This window comes from Xyrauchen texanus, chromosome 3 (genome assembly GCF_025860055.1).
Source record: "Xyrauchen texanus isolate HMW12.3.18 chromosome 3, RBS_HiC_50CHRs, whole genome shotgun sequence".
NCBI classification, from domain to species: Eukaryota; Metazoa; Chordata; class Actinopteri; order Cypriniformes; family Catostomidae; genus Xyrauchen; species Xyrauchen texanus.
The window spans coordinates 47,538,824-47,564,600 of record NC_068278.1 but is presented as its reverse complement, the minus strand read 5'-3'; the positions used below and the strand labels follow the sequence as shown (position 1 = coordinate 47,564,600).

At 37.6% G+C, this 25,777-nt stretch overlaps 1 protein-coding gene across 1 annotated transcript in view; it reads left to right on the top strand.

Annotated features, from left to right (window-relative positions):
• The first annotated feature begins 1,624 nt into the window (after window positions 1–1,624).
• Window positions 1,625–25,777, top strand: part of LOC127633315 (squamous cell carcinoma antigen recognized by T-cells 3-like) — a 37,048-nt gene continuing 12,895 nt past the window's right edge. Inside the window, exons 1-15 of the mRNA XM_052112352.1 lie at window positions 1,625–1,842; window positions 9,853–9,979; window positions 10,588–10,692; window positions 10,944–11,128; window positions 11,369–11,474; window positions 12,307–12,431; window positions 13,442–13,597; window positions 15,454–15,592; window positions 18,928–19,035; window positions 19,203–19,280; window positions 19,514–19,572; window positions 19,689–19,798; window positions 24,081–24,193; window positions 24,278–24,354; window positions 24,508–24,673. Of these exons, the coding sequence (XP_051968312.1) occupies window positions 1,645–1,842; window positions 9,853–9,979; window positions 10,588–10,692; window positions 10,944–11,128; window positions 11,369–11,474; window positions 12,307–12,431; window positions 13,442–13,597; window positions 15,454–15,592; window positions 18,928–19,035; window positions 19,203–19,280; window positions 19,514–19,572; window positions 19,689–19,798; window positions 24,081–24,193; window positions 24,278–24,354; window positions 24,508–24,673 (1,852 nt within the window). The 5' untranslated portion in view covers window positions 1,625–1,644. The remainder of the gene's footprint in view (window positions 1,843–9,852; window positions 9,980–10,587; window positions 10,693–10,943; window positions 11,129–11,368; window positions 11,475–12,306; window positions 12,432–13,441; window positions 13,598–15,453; window positions 15,593–18,927; window positions 19,036–19,202; window positions 19,281–19,513; window positions 19,573–19,688; window positions 19,799–24,080; window positions 24,194–24,277; window positions 24,355–24,507; window positions 24,674–25,777) is intronic.

The window sequence follows — 25,777 nt, the reverse complement described above, 5'->3', positions numbered from 1 at the left end:
TAGGCATGCGGTGGCCGGGCATATATATATAATTATATATATATAACAAATGCTACGTGACCCAGCCAACGCAACCTTGCCTGCCGGAGGAGCTCACAGATGGGACTTTGTCCACACCTTTCAAAGATTTGTGAGCTCCTCACACAATCCAGCCTGGTTAAACCCAGGATGGATCTTAGGCAGGCCAGCCTAAATGTTTCTAACCGGTGAAGATGTTCCATTAGGGGGCTCCACGTTTTGCCAGCATAGAGAAGGGATGGAATGACCGTGGCTGAGAATACCTGAAGCTTTGTGCGGAGCGACAAACCGGGTAGCTTTCACACAGCGTTACACAACCAATGAAAAGATAATGCCGCTCCACTGATTCGGAGTGAGACCTCTACTGTCAAACCAGAGCTGGTCATAAGCACACTTCCCAGGTATGGAAAACACTCCACTCTCTCCACAACTGCCCCATAACCAATTGGGAGCTGTGGGGGTGGAGTGTCCGATGGTACATAATACCCTGGCAGGTGCTTAGTTTTGGTTGGGCTGATGGTAAGGCCCCATCTCTTAGTGGCAAGCTCCAGGTTCATCAGCAGTGCCCCCAACTCCTCCTCTGAGTGAGCAGCAATCACCAGATCATCAGCATACATAACGTGGTTGACCAATAGGGAGCCATCCCTTGATCTTACCCGAGCATCGATCAACCTCCCATTATATCTGTACCAGATGGAAATTCCTCCAGTACAGCCATCAAAGGCATCACGAACCACATGGTCAAAATAGATATGAAATAATGTGGGAGCCAGAGGACATCCCTGTCGCACTCCAAGGTGAACAGGGAATGGCTCCGACTCCCGACCACGTAGTTTTACCCGGGCCCGCTCGCCATCATGAAGGTCCTTAATGATCGCAAGCAGCGGGTCTGGGACTCCGAAAGCACGAAGAACAACCCAGAGCCCAGGCCTACTGATGGTATAATAGGCCTTGACCAGGTCAATAAAGCAGAGATGTAGGTCTTGCTGGAATTCCCTACACCTCTGCTGTAGCAGACGGACAGAGAATATGGATCTGTGCACACACACACACACACACACACACACACACACACACACACACACTCTGACATCCATACCAACACACCAACACAATTTTAGCTGCATCATTTATTAAATTGGCCTGCGGTGCTCTGTAATACAGCAAACAGAAAATATGAAAAAAGCATGTATTTGCTCCATAGGCTAAACATGAGAAAATGGCGCCATCTGGTGGGAAATATAACTAATTATAATTTTGAAGCTAGGGCTCCGGGATGAAAACATAATACCATGGGATTCATTTCATTTGGGATATTTTTGTCCTTAAGGTCCTGAGTGTAACTATTTTGTGTACACAGTTTATTATGAATGTATTAACGGGAACTGAGGTTGAAATTCACCCAAAAATACAATAAATGTGTGTGCTTGGCATTAACACAACCAAAAAAAAAAAAAAAAAAAAGACAAAAATTTCTCTATGGTCGAAAAAGGGTTAAACAGTTTTGTGTTTTTTCTGTTTGTGACTTTATTATTATTATTATTGAGCTCCGCCTTCTGGTTTCACGAGCCCTTGTGTTTCCGTGCGAGGAGCTCTGCCCCTGTTTCCAGGCAGATAGTTCGCAACATGGCGGCGACGGGAAACGAAGAGCAGACGTTGTTGCCAGATATCGAGGAGGAGGAGGCTGAGGACATGGAAAGAGAGATGGAGTCGGAAGAGGAGGAAGAAGAAGGAATGGGAGTCGAGCATTCTGAGGAGGATGAAGCGGACACGTCTGAGGACGAGCGGGAGAATGAAGCGGAGATTCAGCGACTGGAGGAGCAGGTTAGAGAAATGAATGAGGCTAACGCCTCTTCTCACATACGCAGCTTCCAAAACACCTAACAAATGATTCTCCTAGGGAGTTTATGCTCCTATGTATGATGAACACGTGTATCTAACATGCCCTACATACTAAACACGTCCTAAACACACGGTCATGTAGGGCAAAAATGCAGAAAAGTGGTCCTTAGCAACATGCCAAGCAAAGGCTTTAGCCAGCTAGCAAACACTTTGGCTGGGTGTTTCAAACTACGCAAACATCTCATAATTCAGCTCTTTCTTTGCTTTTTTCTTACACCCACGAGGCCTTAGATGATGTTTGGAACGATTCTTGACCCTGTAGATTTAAGACACAAGTTTGAAATTTGCAGGAATAAAGTTTGAGTGTTTGGGTGAAACGTGCTTTGCACATGGAGTCAAAATACGCGCCAAATGCGCAGATGGAGAGAGAACGGTGTACGTTCTCCTTTACATTGTATTTATTTATTATGTCACCTGTTAGACCTTATGATGACTTGATACTTGGAATATGCTTACAACACGGATAAAGAGCACGTATAGTGCAGTTGTAGGCTCTGTGAACACCATTGCGCAGTGATTGTAATGGTGTTGTTATGGAACTCCTTATATTGCAAAAACTGGTAGACTGTCTTCTGGGTTGGAGTAGATACTAATTCTGGGTTTACCAGACCTGGCTGTGCAATAAATGAAAAGAGGATAACACCAGTGCGTCAGTATAGTTGGATTCTCTGTAGTACTCCATGCTCTCTTAGAACTGAGAGTGTTGAAGTAATATACCTAGACATTACAGACTAAGATCAGGTTTCTGTGGAATGGTTTGTAATAAAGCACATATTGGATGAGCAGATGATTATAACAAAGCATAGAATTGGCATGTTGTGCCATTTTATTGGCCAGATTCCCTCTGTCAAATTTGACAGCATGTACATCATTTTGAGCAGAGAAAACTGTGTCTAAGTTTGTGCATATTGAATACACAGGCTGCATTCAGTCTTTCTGTGGCCATGCATTGTTTTGTTCTGTTAATTTTCTTCCATTTCTGCAAGTAATTCCATGTCATTATAAATAGTTGCAAGACTGTGATTTGCATAGAATAGCAGTCAAGTCATAAACTCAAGTTTTCTCTGCAGGCTCTTGTGTTGTTGAAGGAAAGCGACTCATCATGCAATAGTAACAGCTGTCTAATGAATGTTCCAGGTTCATTTCAGCTGGCCAAATGTGCCCCATCTCACCACACAATCAGCAAGATTTGATTGAAAACATTAGAAGACCATGATTGAAGATTCACTTGTTCCTTACAAAGAAAATACATTTAAACAACAAGAAGCCATATTGATAGCCATTATGTCCTTTATTTCAGTGTTTTGAAGTCCCTCGAGAGTCACTCGTCATGGGAAGTGGTGCCAGTGACCATGTTTTCATGCACTTAAGAAAACTGTTTTATTTCAGGGGATTTTGAAACATCATGAAACGGGAATACCGATTTCCTTATGCCATTTGAGGGATTAAGAGAAAGCAGTTTAACACACCTCAGTTTCTCCCGGAGAACGCGGCATGTGGCCATGTAAACACATAAGCACCGATCTGGTGGGTGGTAGAAGAGTGCGCACGTGCGTGAACAGACCAAATAACAAACATCATAGGATGGAGCCCAACAAGTCAACACAGGAAAGAATTCAACATTTCTGGGATTACAGTGGGAAAAACACATACACTATGAACTAAACCCATTTATACATACCAATGTGAAATATTACGGTCCCTCATGTTTGCATAGCCTATATATGCTCGTACATTGGGGGAATCTTGGTGTTTTATGTAAGAGGGAAACGTTATTATTGCTGTAACATGCGATTTAAAAAAATTAAGGAAACGAGCAAAGCGACAATCTGGAATATCTGAAAATAAACCGAAGCAACATAGAATAAAATGGCAAAGTCTTCATCAGATCCAATGTTTGTTATTTACACAAGCGTTGTGGGAAAAATATGGAGTTGTGGAGAAAGCTGCTTTCTGACTGAGCAGCACATATATGTGAGCAAAGAGTAAGTCGCTAACACAGCTCATGTAAACGCATACAATGATTTCGAGCCTTAAACAGCTTTCTTGCAATAAACGGCTTTCTGGTGTCCATGTAAATGTAGTCAGTGATTATGTTTAAATGGACACCAGAAAGCGGCTTATTGCGAGAAAGCAGCATTCGTGTTTACATGCACTGTATAAGCGGCATACTCTTTACTCCCGTATACATGTGGTGGGGTCTGTAAGCAGCTTATGTAAAATTCTTTGATTCCCCTTATGTACAAGCGCATATATGCAAACGTGAGGGACCATCAATATTTTGCATTGGTGTTTATAAATGGTTATAATTATAGCATTGTTTCTTGCACTGCTATTCAGCAGCGGCACTCCTTACAAAGCAAATACATTTAATTAAACAACAATAAGCCATATTGATAGCCATCATCTCCTTTATTTCAGTGTTTGGAAGTCCCTCAGAGAGTCTCTCTTCATGGGAAGATTTGTTTTTTATTTCGGCCAGACAAATAGCCTGATTAAAACTTCAATAACGAAAGAATAACCATCAATATTTGTGACATAGTCTAGGCCTGTACCACATATTGCAAAGTTAATATTCTTAATAATAATCCAGAGTGCATAATAGGGGTGGGGGAATCATTTCAGCGATGCATTGCGATTCATACTCAAACGAATCTGAATCGATTCTGAGTTCAGTTTAAATCATGGCAGAGCAGTGGCATGCACCAAAGACAGATGTAGAAACAAAGATGGGAGTTAAGTGCATACACTAAAGTCAAGTGCACAAACATGACTGTTTGCTGACCAACTATATCAAACACATGAACATTTGTGCCCGAATGAAACTACGATCCCGAAATTCTTTCACAAACCCACGCACATAGTAAGAGAGTGTTTATTCATGATAACAAGCCAACAAACAACATGAAAGACAAGCTTGCACAAATTATTGCACTGATTTGCACACACCGGGGGAAAACACAGAAGAAAATCGATTTAGTACAGTAAAAATATTACATATAGCACCTTTAACATAGGCTGTTATAATGTAGTCTGATACAATAAGTACAAAAGATGGGATAATCAAAATATAATGCATAATATTTTGTCATTATGTGAAGACTTGCTGGGCAATTCAATGAAATATTGCTCAGAACGTGTGTCTCTGTTCTTCCTTCAGGTTACCGTAATAAGCACGTAGTAAGTGTGCACCACTGTTTCAAAACTGTGTATCTGCAAACTGTGGTTTTCCATGACCCCATAATCATCGTGTTTTTAAAATATTATGTAGTTACAGTGTTATGTAGTTTTGAAGACCCCTCGTTCAGTTACATTCAGCTGTGCTCCATCTAGAAAGAAAAGATTTTGTCGTGTGTGCGTGTGTGCACACATGTGCTTCTCCAGAGTGTAGAGCACTGTCTCTGCCCTAGCCAGAAAGTTACGCTGCGCTCTGTTGTAGTTTGTTGCTGTGGTGATTCATGCTTCCTCCCATTTAATTTGGAATTTTATACTTCATACTGGGAAAACTGCAATGCTGAATGCCACTTTATGTTGGACTTACAACTCGTGTGGAAATCTTCAGCTCTCATTTAGCTGAGATGCAGGGAAAGGGGATAAAAGCTTTCCTGCCATGGAGATCTGCCACCACCAACGGCATCTCTCACTCGACCTGCCACGGGTCTCACTCATTGCTTGCGCCTCGATCCGTCAGCGTCACTGACAGCTCCAACTTGCACCGTCACCATTAAGTGCGATCATTAATCCTGTTTTAAATATTTCTTAAGGGCTTATACATTTCTTACACTTTAAACAAGTGTTCTCTTTTTGTCTTTTAAAGGATTAAAAGTTCCAGTCTAAAATGGTTCGGATGACTTCTGAAATCTGCCTTGTAGCAGTATAGATCCCTTGACATCTATATAAGCTAAACAGGACTATTTGCCAGCAAATTATACAATCCTCCTATTTGATTCAGCTCACTCATTTGATTGGCTATCAATAACTACCAAATTCTCTTTTTACTTGAATTAAATGTTTTTTTTTATACATTTTTATGCAAAATTCACAAGAGAGTATTTTTTAAGGAGATTTATTAAAGCAAGTGATGGTGACATACAGCAAAACTAGTAAACATATTATTTTCTACATATTCTGCTTTTTGTGTTGTTATTATTAGGAAAGCAGCACAGCATAGTTAAATATAAGTTTTAAGTTAAAGTAGATGTATTTTTTTTACTGTGTAGAAGCAACAGTGTGCTGAACAAGATAAACATGATATAAGTGTGTGTGTGTGTGTGTATATATATATATATATATATATATATATATATATATATATATATATATATATATATATATATATATATATACACTCACACACACACACAGTATATATATGTCTTTGGTAATGTTGTGCTTGAAATTTTTTCCTTGGCTGTCAGGGCATGACACTTTTTATATGCCTATGGAAAAGGGACACCACTATTAGTACTTCTCAGATATTGGCTACGTTAAATTATAGAGAATGTAAGTAAAATTAATCATATTTTATGAACTGACACACAAATCATGGCTAGTATAACAGTGATGGTAAAGGCACACACTTCACTTCTAATGATCAGTTTGGATTTTTACATTTTTGACTACATAACTTTAATTAATTAACATTTGGTCATTAAATGAGACATGCACTTAACTGTGGAACCCTATATAGACAGGTGTGTGCCTTTCCAAATCATGTCCAATCAACTGAATTAACCACAGGTGGACTCCAATCAAGTTGTAGAAACATCTCAAGGATGATCAGTGGAAACAGGATGCACCTGAGCTCAATTTTGAGTGTCATGGCAAAGGCTGTGTATACTTATGTACATGTGATTTTTATTTTATTTTTTAATAAATTTGCAAAGATTTCAAACAAACTTCTTTCACGTTGTCATTATAGGGTATTGTTTGTAGAATTTTGAGGAAAATAATTAATTTAATACATTTTGGAATAAGGCTGTAACATAACAAAATGTGGAAAAAGTGAAGCAATGTGAATACTTTCCGGATGCACTGTACAACTTACGATGAGCCTCTTTTCACAAAATCCTAGAGGAACAATGATTTTCTAGAAAATATATACAAAGTATGTGAAATAAAATGTCTTGTACAATATTACATCATAAATGATTATGTAACATTTACAAACATTCCACCTCAGTCCAGTCATTTTTTTTTTTTTATATATTGCTTTTCCCACTGGTGTTCATCAAATGAGCTCTGCCACACATCCCAATGTAAAATTTAAAGAGATCATTACCCCAAATATGAAAATGATCTACTCACCCTCATGCCATACCAGATGTTTATGACCTTCTTTCCTCTGCTGAACACAAATGAAGATTTTAGAACAATATCTCAGCTATGTACCTTCATACAACACAAGTCAAAATGGTCCAAGTATTTGAAGATCCAAAAAGCACATAAAGGCACAATAAAATAATCAATAAGTGGCTTAATATCTTTTTTGTTGAGAACCGTCTTTTTTGTTGAGAACAGACAAAAATGTAACTACTTTTTCATAAAAATGTAGTTACAGTATACAGGAAAGACCATCAAGGAGACTGCTAATGTCAAGATAAAGGGTGCTGCCTTTATCTGCTTTTTGGAGCTTAACATTTTTGTAACGTCCCTGCCAGCCCTCGCACGCGACCCGTTAACGTCCCGGCCAGCCCTCGCACGCGATCCATAACAGTCACAGCCAGCAGGTCGAGTGAGAGCTGTGGCAGTTTTAGATTTTACCCCTAGTGGATGCAGGTGTGTCATGCAAAAATGTCGGCACTGAGGGACATTTACAGTCAATGATAAACCTTGACTTTTATTAAATAATATACGTTGAGTCAATGTTTCTACATTATATGACAATAAAACCTGTTTAGCAAACGTGTGCAGAGACAGATATTCTAAACACGGTGGATTAAACATTCTTTTGATTATAGTAAACCTGTAGAACAAATACTAGCATTGCAGCATCGTTTATCAATTTGGTTGCTATGAGATGTCTCTGACAATCAAGATACTGCTGGAAATTATAATGTACTCAATCTTAAAAGTAAGGTAAAGTTTGTTACGTAGTGTGTAGTCACTTCAAGCGTTTTAATTTTCGATCATCGTTTTCATGATCGATCATTGCCGTCACATCCATGTACTTGTGCCCATACCTAGTAGGCAGGGCGTTTCCACTCGCTGCAAGAGCTGAATTCTGTTTGAAACACTGTTTTATAGGGTATACTTTATAGTGTATGTGCTTTTCCCACAGTGCTCCCAGAAATGTTTAATTCTTTCTGCTGTGTTGATCCATCATGCCAACATGTTGACGTATATGTACACAATTCAAAAACCTGTAAGAGCACTGTGTATGTGTTTACATGGCCACATTAAGCTGTGTTCTCCCGGCGAAACCTAGGTGTTAAACTGCTTTCTCTTAATCCCTTAAACGGCATAAGGAAACCAACATTCTCGTTTTCATGCTGTTTCAAAACACTGCTTTCTTCAAAAACTGTGGAATTAACCATTTTCTTTTGTGCATGTAAATGTGGTCAGTGTCTTTCACTCTAGCATGCTAGACCGCAGAGAATGCTGGTCTTGGCCAGATGAAGCTTAGCTATCCAAACTTATTTTTCTTTTCAGTTTTTGGTTGTTTAGGCTTTATGCTTCCCTCTTTAGCCTCTTCTTTATATTAGCAGACTTACAGATATTTCATATTGATTGATTTATGGTTTTTAACATGCCTATTTTGAATGACCTTATAAAATGCTTGTGTTTGTTTTACTTGATTTACTCTTTTTGGGGTCAACTTCTGTAGAATACTACTTACTGAATCTCAGTTTAACCTGTTGATAAGCCCCCCCCCCCTGCCCCCCCGCACGCGGTAGTGACGTCACACTACTTACATTTAATATATAATTTACCATCTATAAATGTAATTTATGTTAACACATTATACATCTTTTCAAAGGTAAGGTTCAACATTGATATCCGATCTCTGTTTCACGATAGCAATGCTCCAGAAACAGCAATTTAGTTATATGTGCTAGGAGTACAAATGAAAACATGCAATATCAAAACGGGTCTTCATACCTATTTTATGAAAATGTGATCGCCAGATGAATCCAGTTCACCACACTTGGGTCAATTGTCCATGACAAGCGTTCAATGAAAAACATGCAATAGCACTTTTTGTCCAAAAAAGTGATAAATCAGAGAAATATTGATATATTCTCCAATGAAAGAATTGCCCTTCGTCATTGTTCTTCAACATATGTAATCTGAGCAGCATTCGTGTTGTAAAACAGTATATTGTCTTATATATTAGAGTCTCATGAACAAAACAAGTCTGTCTCCAAAGTCTATTTTTAAAAATGGGGTGTAGTTTTATTCATAATAGCCAAGCAGTGCAGTCAGATTTTGTGTAGTCTTGAAAGGCGGAGCCTTGTACCCTGCCAGTGATTTTACAGAGAAAAAAAGCTTGTAGGAACTGAATTTCTTGTTAGATCATCTTCAAATTTGAAACATAACTTCTTTAGACTTGTGGCTTATTGTGAGGATATTGTATTTCTGGGTTGTCTTGGTACTTCTATTATTGTTTTTTTAGATTATAAAAACATGTTCAGCACAAAATATTTCCATTACTATAAACTTCAGCTTCTCTAACTTAAAAAATAACAACACATATTAATTCTGAAATTTTGGAAATAAAGCCCAAAGTGTCTTCTTTCAAAAGATACTACAACTGTGTCCATACTCCAAAGGGTCCAGTAAATTCAACCAAGTTCAGGTATGTCATTTACATGGTTTGTGCTCAAAAAGGGGGGTGCGTATCAACAGGTTCATTGGACAATATTTTGACAACACATGAATCTCTTGCAAGCAAATTTAATAACCCATATCCCTTTTCCCATTTCTCTACAGCTGTCGATTAATGCATTTGACTATAACTGCCACGTGGACCTGATCAAACTTCTGCGGCAGGAAGGGAAGCTGCACAGATTGCGCAAGGCTAGGCAGAAGATGAGCGAACTCTTCCCACTCACTGAAGGTCTGAAGTCTGGTTCTCTGTTCTGTTCTTTGGTCTCTCTGTGTGATTTGTGCAGTGGCCAGAAGTTTCTGATTGTGTAACAGAGAATTTCTAGCATTATTTAAAGTTTCAAGTGAAAGGACAAGAAGTGCTTTTTAGAGTCCAGTCCATCTTTATTTCCTGTTGATCCATTCCTAAGGTTTGAACAGCACATGGAGGTCACGCTATCTGTTCTAAATAATTTACTGAATTCTTCTTGAATATCAATCTCCAGAAACAGAACTGAGCACCCCTGCAGCAAAGGATGCATTTGAGTGAATGGATATTGTTGGAGTTACTGGTGCAGTTATTTTTGCTGAGTGATGTTAAGACTAGTCCTGGGAAACTATAGCAGCGATTCCGCAACACAAATCTGTATTGTGACATATTAAACAGTGAAAAGAGAAATTAAGATTAAATTAGTGTATACAAAGATGCATCTAAAAAGGTTGTAATTGGTTGTCAGCTGAAGCAAATTATGTAAACTTTGGACACACAAGTATTTAATGTCAAAGGAGTGTTATGGTTTTTAGATTAAGCATGGTTTGGGCATTGTGTCTAATGTTTGATTTATTTGTTTGGTGGAGCAGAGATTTGGCTGGACTGGCTGAAGGATGAAATTCGCCTAACAGAAGACGAGTCAGACCGTGAGAAAGTCTACGAGCTGTTTGAGAAGGCTTTAAAGGATTATGTCTGTAAGTGTGACTTTATTTGTTTTCCATATACTCAGAGTGAATACTGACTATCATGGCTTCACTTCTCCTAAACAGGTTAATTTATAAAGGATGTCTCTTTTCAATTGTGTTTTTTTGTGGCCATGAATAATGAATGTGCAAAGTGTTTTAGTTAACTGTAAAATGGTAATTGATGTCTAATTGTAAGATGGAATATTTGTTGGTAAACCTGAACTGAGCTGACAAAAATATGCTCTTAAATCAATGTGCAGGCCCAGAGATCTGGCTAGAATATGTGCAGTACTCCATCGGAGGGATGGGAGCCCAGGGAGGCATTGACCGTGTCCGGTCCATCTTTGAAAGGGCGCTGATGGAAGTGGGCCTACACGTGACTAAAGGATCTTCAATCTGGGAGGCCTATCGGGAATTTGAGATTGCTATTCTCTCCACAGTACAGGTGCTTTTACTCTGGATTCTTCCTCCTTTATTGAAAAATATGTATGTTTAAAACAATGGTAAATCATTGAAAAGCAGAAGAAATAGATGAACTCTGAAGGCACTTCAATGAATATCACATGAATAGTAATGGACAACCCTCATAGGTTGAAATTTTTTTGATACTATTATAAGACAAATTAATACAGTGTTAGGTTTTGTCTAGTGTAGTTATAAGTGTAACACTTTTTCACTCTCTCAGCCTCCTCCTGGCAGTGTTCCATCACAGGAGCAACAGGAGCTGTTGAACGCCCAGCTTGAGCGCATACACACACTCTTCAGACGACAGTTAGCTGTACCAATGATGGGTGATCTTTTGCTCTCTTATTCTCCCTCCTCACCATATCTCACCATATCTTTTTTTTTCAGTGTTTAAGTGAATTATAAGAACTTGTATTCACACACAGAAAGGTTTGGGAGAATGGATGCCGAAATAATTTAGACTATGAATGTGAGATTGCTCAATACAGCAGAAATGAAAACAACTGAGAAAAATATTTCTAGACAGAACTGTGGTGTGGTCAGACAGGATCAATTAAGACTTGAATTATAAATAATGCTGATCAGAGCGTACGGTTTTCAGAATTGTATATTAAAAGAAACCAAATTATAGGTCCTATCAGGTAGACACTGGCACTGCCAGACACTGTAACACAGGACAGCCAGGAGCTGACTGCAGATAGCCAGATGGTGTGGTTTTGTAAGTTTTTATTTTTTTCCCCTTGCCGGCTGCTTTTGGCAACAGAGATGTGAAGAAGAGCTCTAGTCACATCCTACTCCGCTAAAAGAGCCAAGTTACAGATTAAGCTTTCGTACAGCATGGCTCATGTTTCTATAGTGTTTTTTTCTTCGTCTAAAATTGCCTTGTAGTGATGATGGGTGATAAACAAGATAGTAACTGAAAGGCTGTGTTATGTGAAGCATCTTTAAAAAAAGAAACAAGGAACAGACACTGTGTACTTGCAACAAAGAAAATATTATGAATGATTTTGGCTGGGAAATTAAGTAAATGGGATGATAAACAAAGCCATTCAAATGAAGATATGTGCTATTTTTCTATTTACATTTAAGTACATTTAAATAATAGAATGTTTTAATGCCTGGCTGCTCATCTCTTCATGTTAATATTTTGTTATTTAGATATGGAGGGAACATATGCAGAGTACTCTGATTGGGCAGATGATGGTGTACCTGAGACGGTCATGCACCAGTACAGGCATGCCCTGAAACAGATGGAGAAATGCAAACCTTACGAGGAGGCTTTGGTAACTGCTCACATCTCTCACTACTGTAGCATTCTCAGAGACCTGTATTCTCAATATTGTAGCAGAATTATGTTTCTTGCAGTGAACGCTTTAGTACAGGCAGTTACTGCTTTTTTTTTAAAAATTATTTTAAATGAAAATTGGAGTGGTCCGACAGTATTTAGTACCTATTTACAGCCAAAATTAAACCTTTTAAGTGTTATTTGGAATATCCGAATGAGTTGTGTTGTGTTTGTGCCCACAGCTCTTTATTGACACTTTAAATTCACCCATACAGGACCAGGTCTTTTAAAAACTTGTAGTTCTTAGCCTGACAAATATGTTTTATGGCAATCAATTAATATTTAACATCCATGTTTCTCCAACATATAATATAGGTACTGTATAGATTTTCATTCTATCATATTTGGTGCTGTAAGCCATTTCAAAAGTTTTACTTCCGCCATACATGTCACTGTATTGGACCGCCTCAATTGCTTCAATCGCTCACATTGATTCCAAACACGGACGGTGATTGACACAAGAAAACAATTTCAGTGATATGTCAGGTATTCCAAAATAAATCTCTTACAGCACATTTAACATTTAAGTCGGTCAAACCAGAAGAACTGAATTCAAAGGACAAATGCAACTTAATTTGAACAGTTCCCATAGAAGGTGGAGGTGAATTTTAGTAGTGATCTGAATTATATTGTACTCTATGATTTGATTGAACTGCAGGAGGCTAGAATTGCTGTTAACATTCAGCTGCTGTGATTATGTGGCAATTGAATCACCAGTCAGTAAATTAGAATTAAGATACACAAAAGTGCTCTTGTGCTTATTTCATTAGAACATGTGTAATTTGTCAGTACTGTTCACAATTTTCAATGAATTTCAGTGTTTTTTTTTTTTTTTTTTGCAACACGTTCTCTGTGTGGTGGCTCTGTCTTCTGGCTTTCCTCATTTAAATGTCATTTGTTTACGACCTGCTGTTGTGCTTTCTAATGCTGTTAATCTTGATGTTCTAGCTGGTCTCTGAACCTCCAAAACTGTCTGAGTATCAAACCTACATAGATTTCGAGATGAAGGAAGGAGATCCAGCTCGAGTCCAGAGCATATTCGAGCGAGCTTTGGCAGAAAACTGTCTCGTCCCGGACCTGTGGATCAAATACACCACATATCTGGTGAGCACCTCCCTTTCATTAAGCAACCCCCTGCACATCAGCTCACATACTCATGTGTGCATGCAAGCTCTGCAACACCCTCCTGTTTTTTTCAGGAACACATTAATTGCTTTAATGGGTTGGTAATGAGATGCACAAGCTGTAAACACGTAAGAGCATCAGTGCAGCTGATAACACATTAGAGAGCCATCACCTCACCAGATGGAGAGGGGGTAACCTGCAAGTTAATGAGACAGAGATGGTGGGAGGTGTGTAGGGAGAGAAAAATAAGAGTGAGTAGGAGAGAATGACACCGCCCCATATTAGCAGCCAAAGCTGCAATCCATTTGGGTTTTCTGATTCAATGACTGAACTAATGAACTTCTGCCTTAAGGGCTACAAGCTGGGGTGTGTTAGTGGATTCCATTCAAGCGGTTGAATTCCTGGCAGCAATGGATGTGTGAAGTAATTAAATCAAGTCTCCATGCTTGTACTCTCTTAGGTGATTAAATGTTTTTTAGGATGTTTTTTGTTTATGGCACCATTCTGAGTAACTATAGAGACTGTAGTGCGTGAAAATCCCAGAAGATCAGCAGTTACAGAAAAACTCAAACCAGCCTGTCTGGCACCTACAATCATACCATGGTCAAAATCACTGAGATAATTTTTCCCCATTCTGATGGTTGATGTGAACATTAACTGAAGCACCTGACCCGTATCTGCATAATTGTATGAATTGCACTGTTTCCATACGATTGGCTGATTAGATAATCACAAATAAGTAGGTGAAAAGGTGTTCCTAATAAAGTGCTCAGTGAGTGTACATCACTACTTACTAACACACTCCCTGGCATGCTTCAAAGAATGATACAACCATGAATCACACGCAAGCAGATATACTAATTCAGACTTTCTGATGGAATTAAGCTGTTTTGAAGAGCAATGAGCAGATGTTAAATTGGCAGAGTCAAAAAAGGGTGTGCAAAAGAGGGATTTTATGGGCATTATTGCATTTCACTGAATGATTATTGAAGACAATTTCTCAGACTGATTTAGCCAAGTTGTAGATTAAATCTCCCTTATAATGTTGAAGTTATTCCTCGCTGAATGTCTCTTTAGCTCAAGGCTAGACATAATCTTTGAACTGCAGAGCTGCTTGTAAATGGGCTGGCAGGTGAACGCCAGCGTTGGGTTGGACGTGGGGATTATGAGTCATTACAAACTGCTCATTGGACAAACACCTGCTGTTCTTTGAATCACATTTATTGCCTTGAGTGTTGAAGGAAAAAATGCTGTGGATGTTTTCTGAGCATTTGAAAGTAGACCAGTTGGATGGCCCATTTTCTTTAGTTTCTGTACTTAGTAGGCTTGGCAAACAACCAGGCATCTCTTTAAAAAAAGATAAAATAAAAAATGTCTGATTTAATCATGAATCTTTATTAGGAAAAAAACAATTTCCTTCCCCTCTCAATCCTCAAAATAATATTTATGTGCTTTAAATGAGGAAAACATCTGTCAGACAACCTGAGGTTAGAAACTAATTTTCAGAACAATAGCTTAATATCTTATTCAGAACTACGATCCACATTTCTGGTGTTTTTGTTGTGTGTTTTTTTTTTTTTTCTCAACCTATGACTTGTTATTACTGCCTGTAGCTTTTAAAGCATAATGACGACCTTTTATTTTTTTGGCATTTTTTAAAATGTTGTTTAGATATTCCACAGTCAACATTTAATTGCATTTTTGCATTGGAGCCAAACAGATGCTCTTTGTAGATGTTGGCTCATTCGCTCAACTACTCTGGTCTGCTCAACTTCAGGAAATTCTCTGGTCCACTGCTTTGCTCTGAATGTTTTTCTTTTTCTGCTTTTCTCCAGGACCGTCAGTTGAAGATTAAAGAGCTAGTGTTATCTGCTCATGAGAGAGCTGTCAGGAACTGCCCCTGGACCATGGGTCTGTGGAAGAGCTATATTTTGGCTCTGGAGAGGCATGGAGCAGAGCATCAAACAGTAGCAGGTGCTGATTTCAATGATGTGCATGCATGTCATCAGATTAGGGCAGGGAGATTTTGTTCAAATGAACATTTTTAGGGTCACTGTTTTTGTACGGTTCGGTATTTGCTATGTTCAGAAAAGAAAGAAAAAAAATTATATAATTAAGCAATATCACACCAGCAAGAGTGCGATATGGCCTTTCATCAGCACTGCTATGATTCGGCCGCAGGCAATCACAGCAGTGCTGATTTAGGGCCATATAGCACGATTGCATGTGCGATGTTGCTTATATACAACAGTTCAATGAACAAGTACATTTTTTTAAATTAGGAAAAACTGAGTTAAGTCATAAACGCATTTGTGCATGGAACTACTTTATTACGTGACCGATCAGAATCTGCTGTTGCTGGTTCAAACCAAATGATGCATCCAAGCCTCCGCTAGTAATTCAAATATGTCTCTTCAGAAATAGTATCATGGCTCAAGCTGTTTCGAACAAGTTATTGGATAAACAAGGGTGGGGGTGTGTGCGTGCGTGTGTGCGTGCGAGAGAGACACGGACCGTATGCAATCACCTGTTGGAGATGCTGTCAGCTTTCTGGAGGTCAGCTTTCGCAGTGCAAATATGGCATCCAAGCGGGGATATTTCTCCCTATTTCGCGGTAGCCGGTGCTAAGAGTAGATCACTATAGAAACCGCACTGTCCTTTGCCATTTTAAACAGCACCAATTGTGTAATTAATCAGTCTGCTGTGATGAGCTGTAATGCTGAAGTAGTTCTTTAAAAGTTGTATAAAGCTATTTCCTAGCTTTAGAAGTGTAGTGTATTAAGTGTGGTAAGTGAGCATGTAGAGCTGTTGTATGTAAACTACTAACGCGGATTCACTTCACGTCACCTAACTGGCTCATATTACACTCAAAAAATATATTTTGCCACCACCTGCTGGCTAACATATGTAATGTCAAAAAACATTGCTCTTAACAGATCTGCACTACTCTTACACTTTAGTTTAGAACGGCATGAACACAAGCGGAGTGATACACACACAGTGAAGCTTCGGAGTGCTGATGTTGTCAGATCAACTGTGCTCATGGAACAACTCTTGTCTAATCAGATTCGAGGGCCAGAACTAACTGTTGTGTGTGTATGTATGTATGTACATATACACTGCCATTCAAAAGTTTGGTGTCATCTTAAAACATTTGAACCTGAAGGTGTATGTTTAAAATTCGTTTTCTAGACAAAAATATTATTGTGCCAACATATTGATTTATTTAGTTACGAAACAAACATTTTATATAAAAAACAAAATGTTTTTGAAATGGATGACTTGGACTGAATAATAATCAAGTCAATAAGTGCCCAGCATAGATGAGAACTCCTTTTTAATACAGTTTTAAAAGCATCCCAGTGTGATACAGTGCATCCGGAAAGTATTCGCAGTGCTTCACTTTTTTCCACATTTTGTTATGTTACAGTCTTATTCCAAAATGGATTAAATTCATTATTTTCTTAAAAATTCTACAAACAATACCCAATAATGACAACGTGAAAGAAGTTTGTTTGAAATCTTTGCAAATCTATTAAAAATAAAAAACGAAAAAGCCCCTTGCCTTTCTCACAATTTTCTTGACCTCGCTTTTAATTGTATTAATTGTATTTTTTCAGGGACTTGAATAAGGCCTTAAAAAGTCTTAAATTTAAAAAAAAACTCTGCAGCAACCCTGTTAACTTGACAGTTTGAGATGCTACTTAACTAAATTAACTAACCCTGTTAACTTAATGTTTTTATTTATTTTATATTATTTACAGACAACTGTGACACCCCTATTGTGTGTATACATAGGCTTAATTAGACCATAACTGGCCTCGGCATTGTGCGTGTCTTGATGAAAAATGGTTTCGTTTTTTTTCTTTAAATACCCATGTTAAAGACTTAGTTACGTGACAGTTATGGGTTTTTCATATCAAATCATATGGTTAGGCTGTAAATGGGATAATAAAACATTCACCAGTCATTTAACCATGATGATTTATATAATCTAATTATTGATGATATTTTTGATCTGTGACGTGTTTCAAGTATACTGCATCTATAGCCAACATTTGAGAAGTGAAAATTGACAAACTTTGAGTTGAATTGTAATAATAATTTATCATTTTATATTGCTGCAAAGTGGGTACCGCTGTTTAGTAATTGCGCAAAGCCAAATCACAATCTTAATCCAATCAATCATAAAGCTTTAATGGATACCATATCAATGTCAAAATCTGCAGGTTTCACAATCACAAAACCTTTTTTTTTATGTAATGTAATGCAAGTTCATTTCCCATTCTCAAGTGGGGGAAAAAACTTGTCTAGCTTGAAAATTTTCTAATGTCTGGACTTCATGATTATACATACAAATTGTTTGATGTACAATACGTAATTTCTAGATAAACTTGATAATTTATAGATATTGATTTATACATAACTTTCTAGACTTGGTTTGAAAAAAAAAAACTTAGCATTTTGCAGTTTTCTTATTTGATACCTTTTATTGTTGAACATTTAGGTTATTTTAAATAAATTATTTTACAGTTACACTGTTGACAACTTTCTGTGTGGTGCATTTTGCTTTTGTTTTTTGTGCATTTTTCTTGTACACCTACACTACTGGTCAAAAGTTTTGAAACACGTACTCATTCTTTATTATAATTTTTTTTCTTCACATTTTACAATAATAGTAAAGTCATTAAAACTATGGAATAACATAAATGGAACTATGGGAGTTATGTTGTGACTAAACAAAATCCAAAAGAAATCAAAACTGTGTTATATTGTAGCATCTTCAAAGTAGTCACCCTTTGCCTAGAATTTGCAGACATGTACTCTGCATTTTCTCAAACCTCTTGAGGTATCACCCTGGGATGCTTTTTAAACAGTATTGAAGGAGTTCCCATCTATGTCAGCCACTTATTGGCTGCTTTTCTTTATTATTTGGTCCATGTCATCAATTTCAAACTTTTAATAATTTTATTTTTTTAATTTTATGAAATAAATTAATATGGTGGCACAATTATATTTTTGACTACAAGACTAATTTCAAACATTTAAGCATACACCTTCAGATCAAAAGATTTTTGAGATAATGAGATACATTTCAGTCAAGTGTTTCAAAACTTTTGACTGGTAGTGGATGATTTCTATAATGAATGGATCTTTGATTTCTCTAAGTTGTCTTGCATTCTAATAAAAACATTATTCAAAATATGGAATCAGTTTAAGAACGGCAAAATAATTTAGAACAAATGTTTAAGCATGAATTTAAACATAAACTATGGCTTACTATAAATACACTTTGTTTTGATTCTTAGGTGTGTTTGAAAAGGCCCTGAATGCAGGATTCATACAGGCGACAGATTATGTCGAAATTTGGCAATCTTATCTGGACTACCTGAGGAGACGTGTTGATTTCAGCAAAGGCAAGACCATATTCTGAAATGCTTTGATGCCTTTTTTGTCCTATTGCTGATGTTATATTTTATTCTATCCTACTAATAATCAAAATGTTTTGTCCATCTTAGTCACAGCTGATAACAGATCAGTGCATCTGCTGATATATTATTGATGGTTTTGTTGATCGTTACAGAGTGGAGCAGGGAGTTGGACGAGCTGCGGGCAGCTTTCACACGCTCCCTTGATTACCTAAAACAGGATGTGGAAGAGAGTGAGTGTCATGTCTGGTTATTGGAAGCAGGGTTGGCGTAATGCCAAAATTTGGGCTTTGTTAAAATACCAGCTCTGGTACTTCTGTATCTGTAATCTGTCATGTAAATGCAGATAAGACATTAAGCAGGGTATCATGTTTAATTTTTTTGTAATGGTATACCGCACAACCTAATATGAGGTACAGAGCATGGGAAATGCAGTAGAGAGAGACTTAATTATTGACTCACACAGGGTTCAGTGAAAGTGGAGATCTGTCCTGCACAATAATGCAGATCTGGGCAAGGATAGAGGTGAGGAAACACTATGCCATTACATCTGTCCATCCTCCATTAATTAATGTCTTTCTGCTGATTACAGTCTGTGTTCAGTTGTTACAGTGCTACTTGTGTCTGATTGCCCTGAACAGGCCTTACACTGTAAGAACATGCAGAAGGCCCGTGAACTGTGGGACAGCATCATGACAAAAGGGAATGCTAAATATGCCAACATGTGGCTAGAATATTACAACCTGGAAAGGTCAGTAATTCTCATCTGCTATTGATATTAATCAGTGCTTACACTTAACTAAATATTTATAGTACATACACTTGTAATATGACTCAATGAAAAAACACCTGCCTAAAGCGTTAATGTCAATATCTCTACATTGACTAACCCAATGATTTCAGTTGTCTTTAGAACAAGAGTTGAAGTAGTTCTGTGTTTTGTATGGAGTGTCACACCATGAAATGGCATTCATAACACATTTCACTTATAGATTCAGTATGACAAAAAATATGCATTGGAAAATAATATAGGGCAGGACATGATTTTATCCATTGTGAAAAAGGTGAAAAATGCTAGGCTATATGATATTATTGGTTAATATTAATTTGTTCTGCCAACATGGCCTTAAGCAGCAGGAAGGTAATTTCAGAGGCAGAAAAGTTTGATTGAAAGATAAAAAAAAAAAAATAGTGTTCTTTAGTGCCTTAATAAATGGGCCGTTAAACAAGACATCAAGTAAATAGGGTAAATTTTGATTTCATGTTTACCTAAAAGCTGTAGCGACAAGCTGCTGCTGATGTTCTGACTAGAGGTTGACTGATAGTGGATTTTGCTGATACCTAAGATGGTGGAAAAGTGCTGATTAATCGGCCGATAGATTTCAATTTATAAAATGAAAAAGAAAATAATCTTTCTTTACTATGACGGGCACAGACATACTAGAGTCCAAAATTGATCAAATCCCAATAGTTACAAGAAAATAAGATAAGTGCAGAATGTGCAACATTTAAATGTGGACAAGCCCAATACACACAAGGGATATGATGTTGGAGATGTGATGTATGTGCTGATGGGAGTACGTTTCAATATTTCCATTCCATATACACTACCGGTCAAAAGTTTTAGATCACCTATATTTTTCCAGTTTAATATCTCAATGTACTCTAAAATTAAATCATAGAACAAATACAAAATTGGAGATAAAAAAAGAAATCATGGAATCTTTTTGTTTTGTCTTTTTGACTGATCAAAGTAGCCACTTTTACCAGAGGGTATTGCATGGCACTGTAAAATGCTGTGGTAGCACTTTTGGTTCAGGGTGCCACTCACTCTGTGCAAGTTGCCGACTCTGGATCCAGCAAAAGAGCCCCAGGCCATCACGCTTCCTCCATGTTTGACAGTTGCTGTCACACACCGAGGAACCGTCCTTTCGCCTACTCGATGGCATAAAAAAACCCTTCGTGATGAACCAAAGCTTTCAAATTTGTATTCATCGGTCCATAAGACCTTCTTCCAGTCTTCAGTAGTCCACTGGAGGTGCTTCATGGCCCAGGCAAAGCGCTTTTTCTTATTTTGCCATCTTAGCAATGGCTTTCTGCTACTTTACAGTTGAAACTGAGACTTGCTTGCTTTGACCAGTGTTAAGCTGTGCTTGAAGCTGTTGTCCTGTGAGCCACCTATCACGCAAGCTGTTAACGCTCAGAAAATTGTCTTCTGATTCTGTTGTGGCTTTGGGTCTGCAAGACCTCATCCTGTCAGAGCGCCTTTTGTTGGTGTAGGAAACTGTACTGACTTACACCTTGGCTTTCTTTGCAATTTCTCTAAAGGAAAGACCTACACTTTTAAGGGTTATAATGGTCTGTCTGTCTTAATTTGTTAATTGCATTTTTCTTGCTATCATGAGAGCAATTTCCTGCATTATTGAAGTCTCCTGTCTGGGAACATTTTTGATAGTGTATATTTTATATTCAATGATACGTAGTAGTTTAAAAAAAGCGTTATTTGCCTTTATATATTTTTACAAAATGTATTTTTTTAAATGAACAAGGTGTGCAAAAACTATACATATTTTTGGGAAAATCCGGTTGAACATAGCAAGATACTAAATTATTACTGTGGGACCCAGTCAAGTTTATTATTATAATGTTAAATAATATTATTCTGAGGATTATATTTGTTTTATTTAAAAATAATATATTTCTTTCCCATTTACTTCTCCTTCACCTGAAACATTTATTTTAACACTTCACATGGAGCTTTTATTTTGACACCAAATGTGCAGAGTGTAGTTTACAATGCACGGCATCTGGTGAAGCACTATTGTCCACTCCTTTTCTGTTATACTGTGTTGCCTTTGTAGTTTTGTACAATCATTTGTAGCAGTAGGGCTGGGCGAAATGGCAAAAAATATTATCACGATATTCTTTTTCATATCAATCGATATCTATATTTATTTACATTTGCACATTGCACATTTTTTTGAATTTTCAAGTTGGCAGAAGAAAAGGAGAAAAAAAAAATCTAAAATAGTCTATACAAAACTGCGTTGGGGCCCAGAGACAGCCAAAGCAGTGGTGTTTGAGAGATCTTCTATTAAAATATGACAATATTTTATAGAGTTTATCAATCGAGTGCAGTTGGATATGAATGTTGTAAGCTGATCTGTTCATTTTGAATCATAATGATAGTATATATATTTTTTACATTCAAATTATTTTTATATTTCTTTACATTCAGATACCCAGTATGGGGGCATAGAAGCCCTTTTGACTGAGGAATGATACTGTATGGGGGTTCAAGGGTATCTCATGAGAAACTTTAGAAGATGTAAAAGTCTGAATGGATCATTTTTATATTTTCATTAATGTGAGAAAGTATAGACTACCAACTAGTGATTTGTTTTGTCTTTCATTCTTGTCAGAGATAATGACATCTGAATAATTTCACAAAATTAGAACAGAAATCTATTTGTTTATTATTAAAGGCTTGGAACATGCTGATTAATAAAACTAAATTTATAAAGAAAAAACGTTATGGTCTAAAGGCGCTCTGGAAACACGCACCTCATGTTTACTCACATGTGGGGGAAAGAGGAAGCGGGTGCGTACCGGGACAGGGCATCAGTGAAGCGTGTTTCAGTGCTAGAGAATTTTTTTAAGAATATAGCGCAGAAAGATCCGATATGATGTAACCAGCACTGTTGTTTTGTTGCGCTGCTTACTAGAGACGATGAGAGGGTGCAACTGTCGTCATGATGTTTTACATTCCAGATGGAATCAATCTGGGATCCAAACCCTGAACGCGGTGACTGGCGTAGCATGGACATAAGCAACTTTATAAAGTCTGAGGCTGTGTTTCCACTGATGCTGAATAAATCCACTCAAAGCCACACACAACTTGAAGGAACTGCTTGCCCCGCACTGCTATCAATTAGTGATGGGCAGATCGGATCATTTTACTGACTTCAATCTTTGAGTCTCGTTCAGAAGAATTAACAAATCTTTATTCAAGTAATTTTGTTCATTTGAGCAGAATAACATTTAAATGTTACATTTTCAATAGCCAAATCCCCCCAACACGTTTACTTATGCTAATTTTGATTATAGTCCCAATAAGGAAAAAATTATAATGCAGCCAAGGACAAATTATGAGAAACGGAAATGATTAGTTCACCTCTGGAATCTTGTTGTCAGAGTCGTTTTTTTTCTTTTGCATATACGGCTGTCACATGACAAAACAGCGAACGACCAGATGACTCAAGAGGTGAACTAATAATTTCTGTTTCCTGTGTGAGCAATGCATAGCGTATACGGCTGTCATGTGACCAAAGAACAAATTACTTGGACCAAAAGAGTTGAAAGGTGAACTAATAATTTCTGTTTCCTGTACAGCGCCTATGCAGTTTTCATGGAACAAACGAACGGAGGTTGCGCAATACACATGCGCTGCCAACACAAAATGAACAAATCACTCTCTGAGACTACTCGTTTCTCTGAGTCACATAAAAGATTTGTTCAAAATGAACGAAAGCCGAACTGCTTGCGCTTTTAGCAAAACGCACCTGATCGTCTACATCTAGATTTTACTCAAAAGCTTATCATCGATATCGTAGAGTTTTTTTTTTATTGCAATAAGTATTTATATTGTTTGTCACCCAGCCCTAGTAGCAGTTACTAAAGGTTGGAATTGCCTGAATGTTAGAACATTCAGTACTTTTATTTATTTTACAATTCATGTGATCTGCTCTAAAAGCGGTAAAAACACATGTGAGAGCATGCACAGAACAGCCTGTCATTTATGAAACGCAATGGCCAAATAAAAAGCACACTCAAATCAAGATATTCACGATATTGATTAATTTTATATCGTCAGCCAAATTATCATGATGATATCGTAAATATTCAATATATCACCCAGCCCTAATAAATGTAAAAACTACTGGCAAATAGCAACTATCGGCATTGATTAATCGGTAAAACCAATATATTGGTCTATCTCTAGTTCTGACCCTATGTGTGTTTATGTGCAACAGGTCATATGGAGATGTTGCTCACTGCAGGAAGGCCCTCCATAGAGCTGTACAGTGTACATCAGACTACGCTGAGCATGTGTGTGATGTGCTGCTCAACTTTGAAAGAGTGGAGGGTGAGTTGAGTCCATGAAAAAGAAGGCCATAATCTTCACTCTGCTGTTCATGTGTGGGTGTCTAACTGGTGTTGTCCCACACAGGCTCTCTGGAAGACTGGGACACTGCAGTGCAGAAAACTGAGACAAAATTGAACCGAGTAAATGAACAGAGAACAAGAGTAAGAACGCAAACCTTACTAACCCTCTATTACTGGCATACTTGCGTGTTCATTTTTGTTAAGGAGTGGTGGAGGCGTAGTGGACTGAAGCACAACACTGGTAATCAGAAGGTTGCTGTTTTTTTTAACCATTTGTACGCTGTTTCTCCATAGGTGGCTGAAAAAGAGGCTCTCATAGCCAGACAAGAGGATAATTCTGAGAACAGGAGAAAAGCCAAGGCAGATAAAAAATCCCAAAAGAAGAGCCAGAAAGCAAACCGAACAGGGGATAAACGAAAAGCTGAAGATGAGTATGAAGAGGAATGGGGAGAGGATGCAGGTAAGTCTGGAGAGTGAAAAACAAGCTTTAAACTGGTTTAGTACTACATTTTATGAACATCACTTCTTGTTTTTATAGTGTTAAGTTTACATTTATATATATATTTTTTTTTTTCCTCACTTTATTTATAAGTTTCTCCACATATTACAAAATTCCAAACATTCCATAACAAAGTTGTACAATTTAACATATGTAGAGAAAAAAAAAAAAAAAGGGGGTAGGTTCAGAACATAGGCAGGGATCCAGGACCTACCTAACATAAAGGGAACAGATGTTGACCCCAAATAAGAATGTACATATATACCTAATAAAGTACCAAATATGCAAAAATTGCCCCTCAACCACCCCCCACCCCAAGAAAACCGAAAAAAAAAGAAAAGAAAATGACAAAAAAAAAAAAAAAAAAAACCTGCCAACCAAGATAAATGTTTAGCCAAATTATTCAATTATAAAAGTGTTATCACAGGAGCGGAAGCACACTAGTAGAGAGTACACTTATTAACTATTTTCCAGTATGCAGGGAGTGTATGTTTCCATATATGCAAGGAGAGAACCCCACATTTTGTAAAAGTTCTTGAGAGAGCCCCTCAGTGAGCATCTGATTTTTTCCAGTTTAATAAAGTGAAAAACGTCTCTAATCCACATGGAATGAGTAGGTGGAGCAGATGATTTCCAATGCAGTAAAATCCGACGCCTGGCCAGGAGGGACACAAATGCCACAAAATCCGCCTTGTAGCGTGAACAGTGAACAGGCAAAGAAAGTGTACCAAACAGTGCTGTTATAGCCACGGGTTCAATTGCTGTCTCAACTACCTCCGACATTGTCTCAAATATATCAGTCCAATATCCATGTAGGGTCGGACAGAACCAAAACGTATGTGCCAAGGTTGCAGGAGCCTGACGACAACGGTCACAGATATGATCAATGTCAGGATACATTTTAGAGAGTTTGACCTTAGTCCAATGAGTACGATGAAGTATTTTGCATTGGATCCATCCATGTTTGGCACACACAGATGAGGAATGCACCCTGTATAAAATACTCTCCCATAGTTCATCTGAAATATCTTCTAATAAGTCTTCCTCCAACTGAGTTTTTATAGA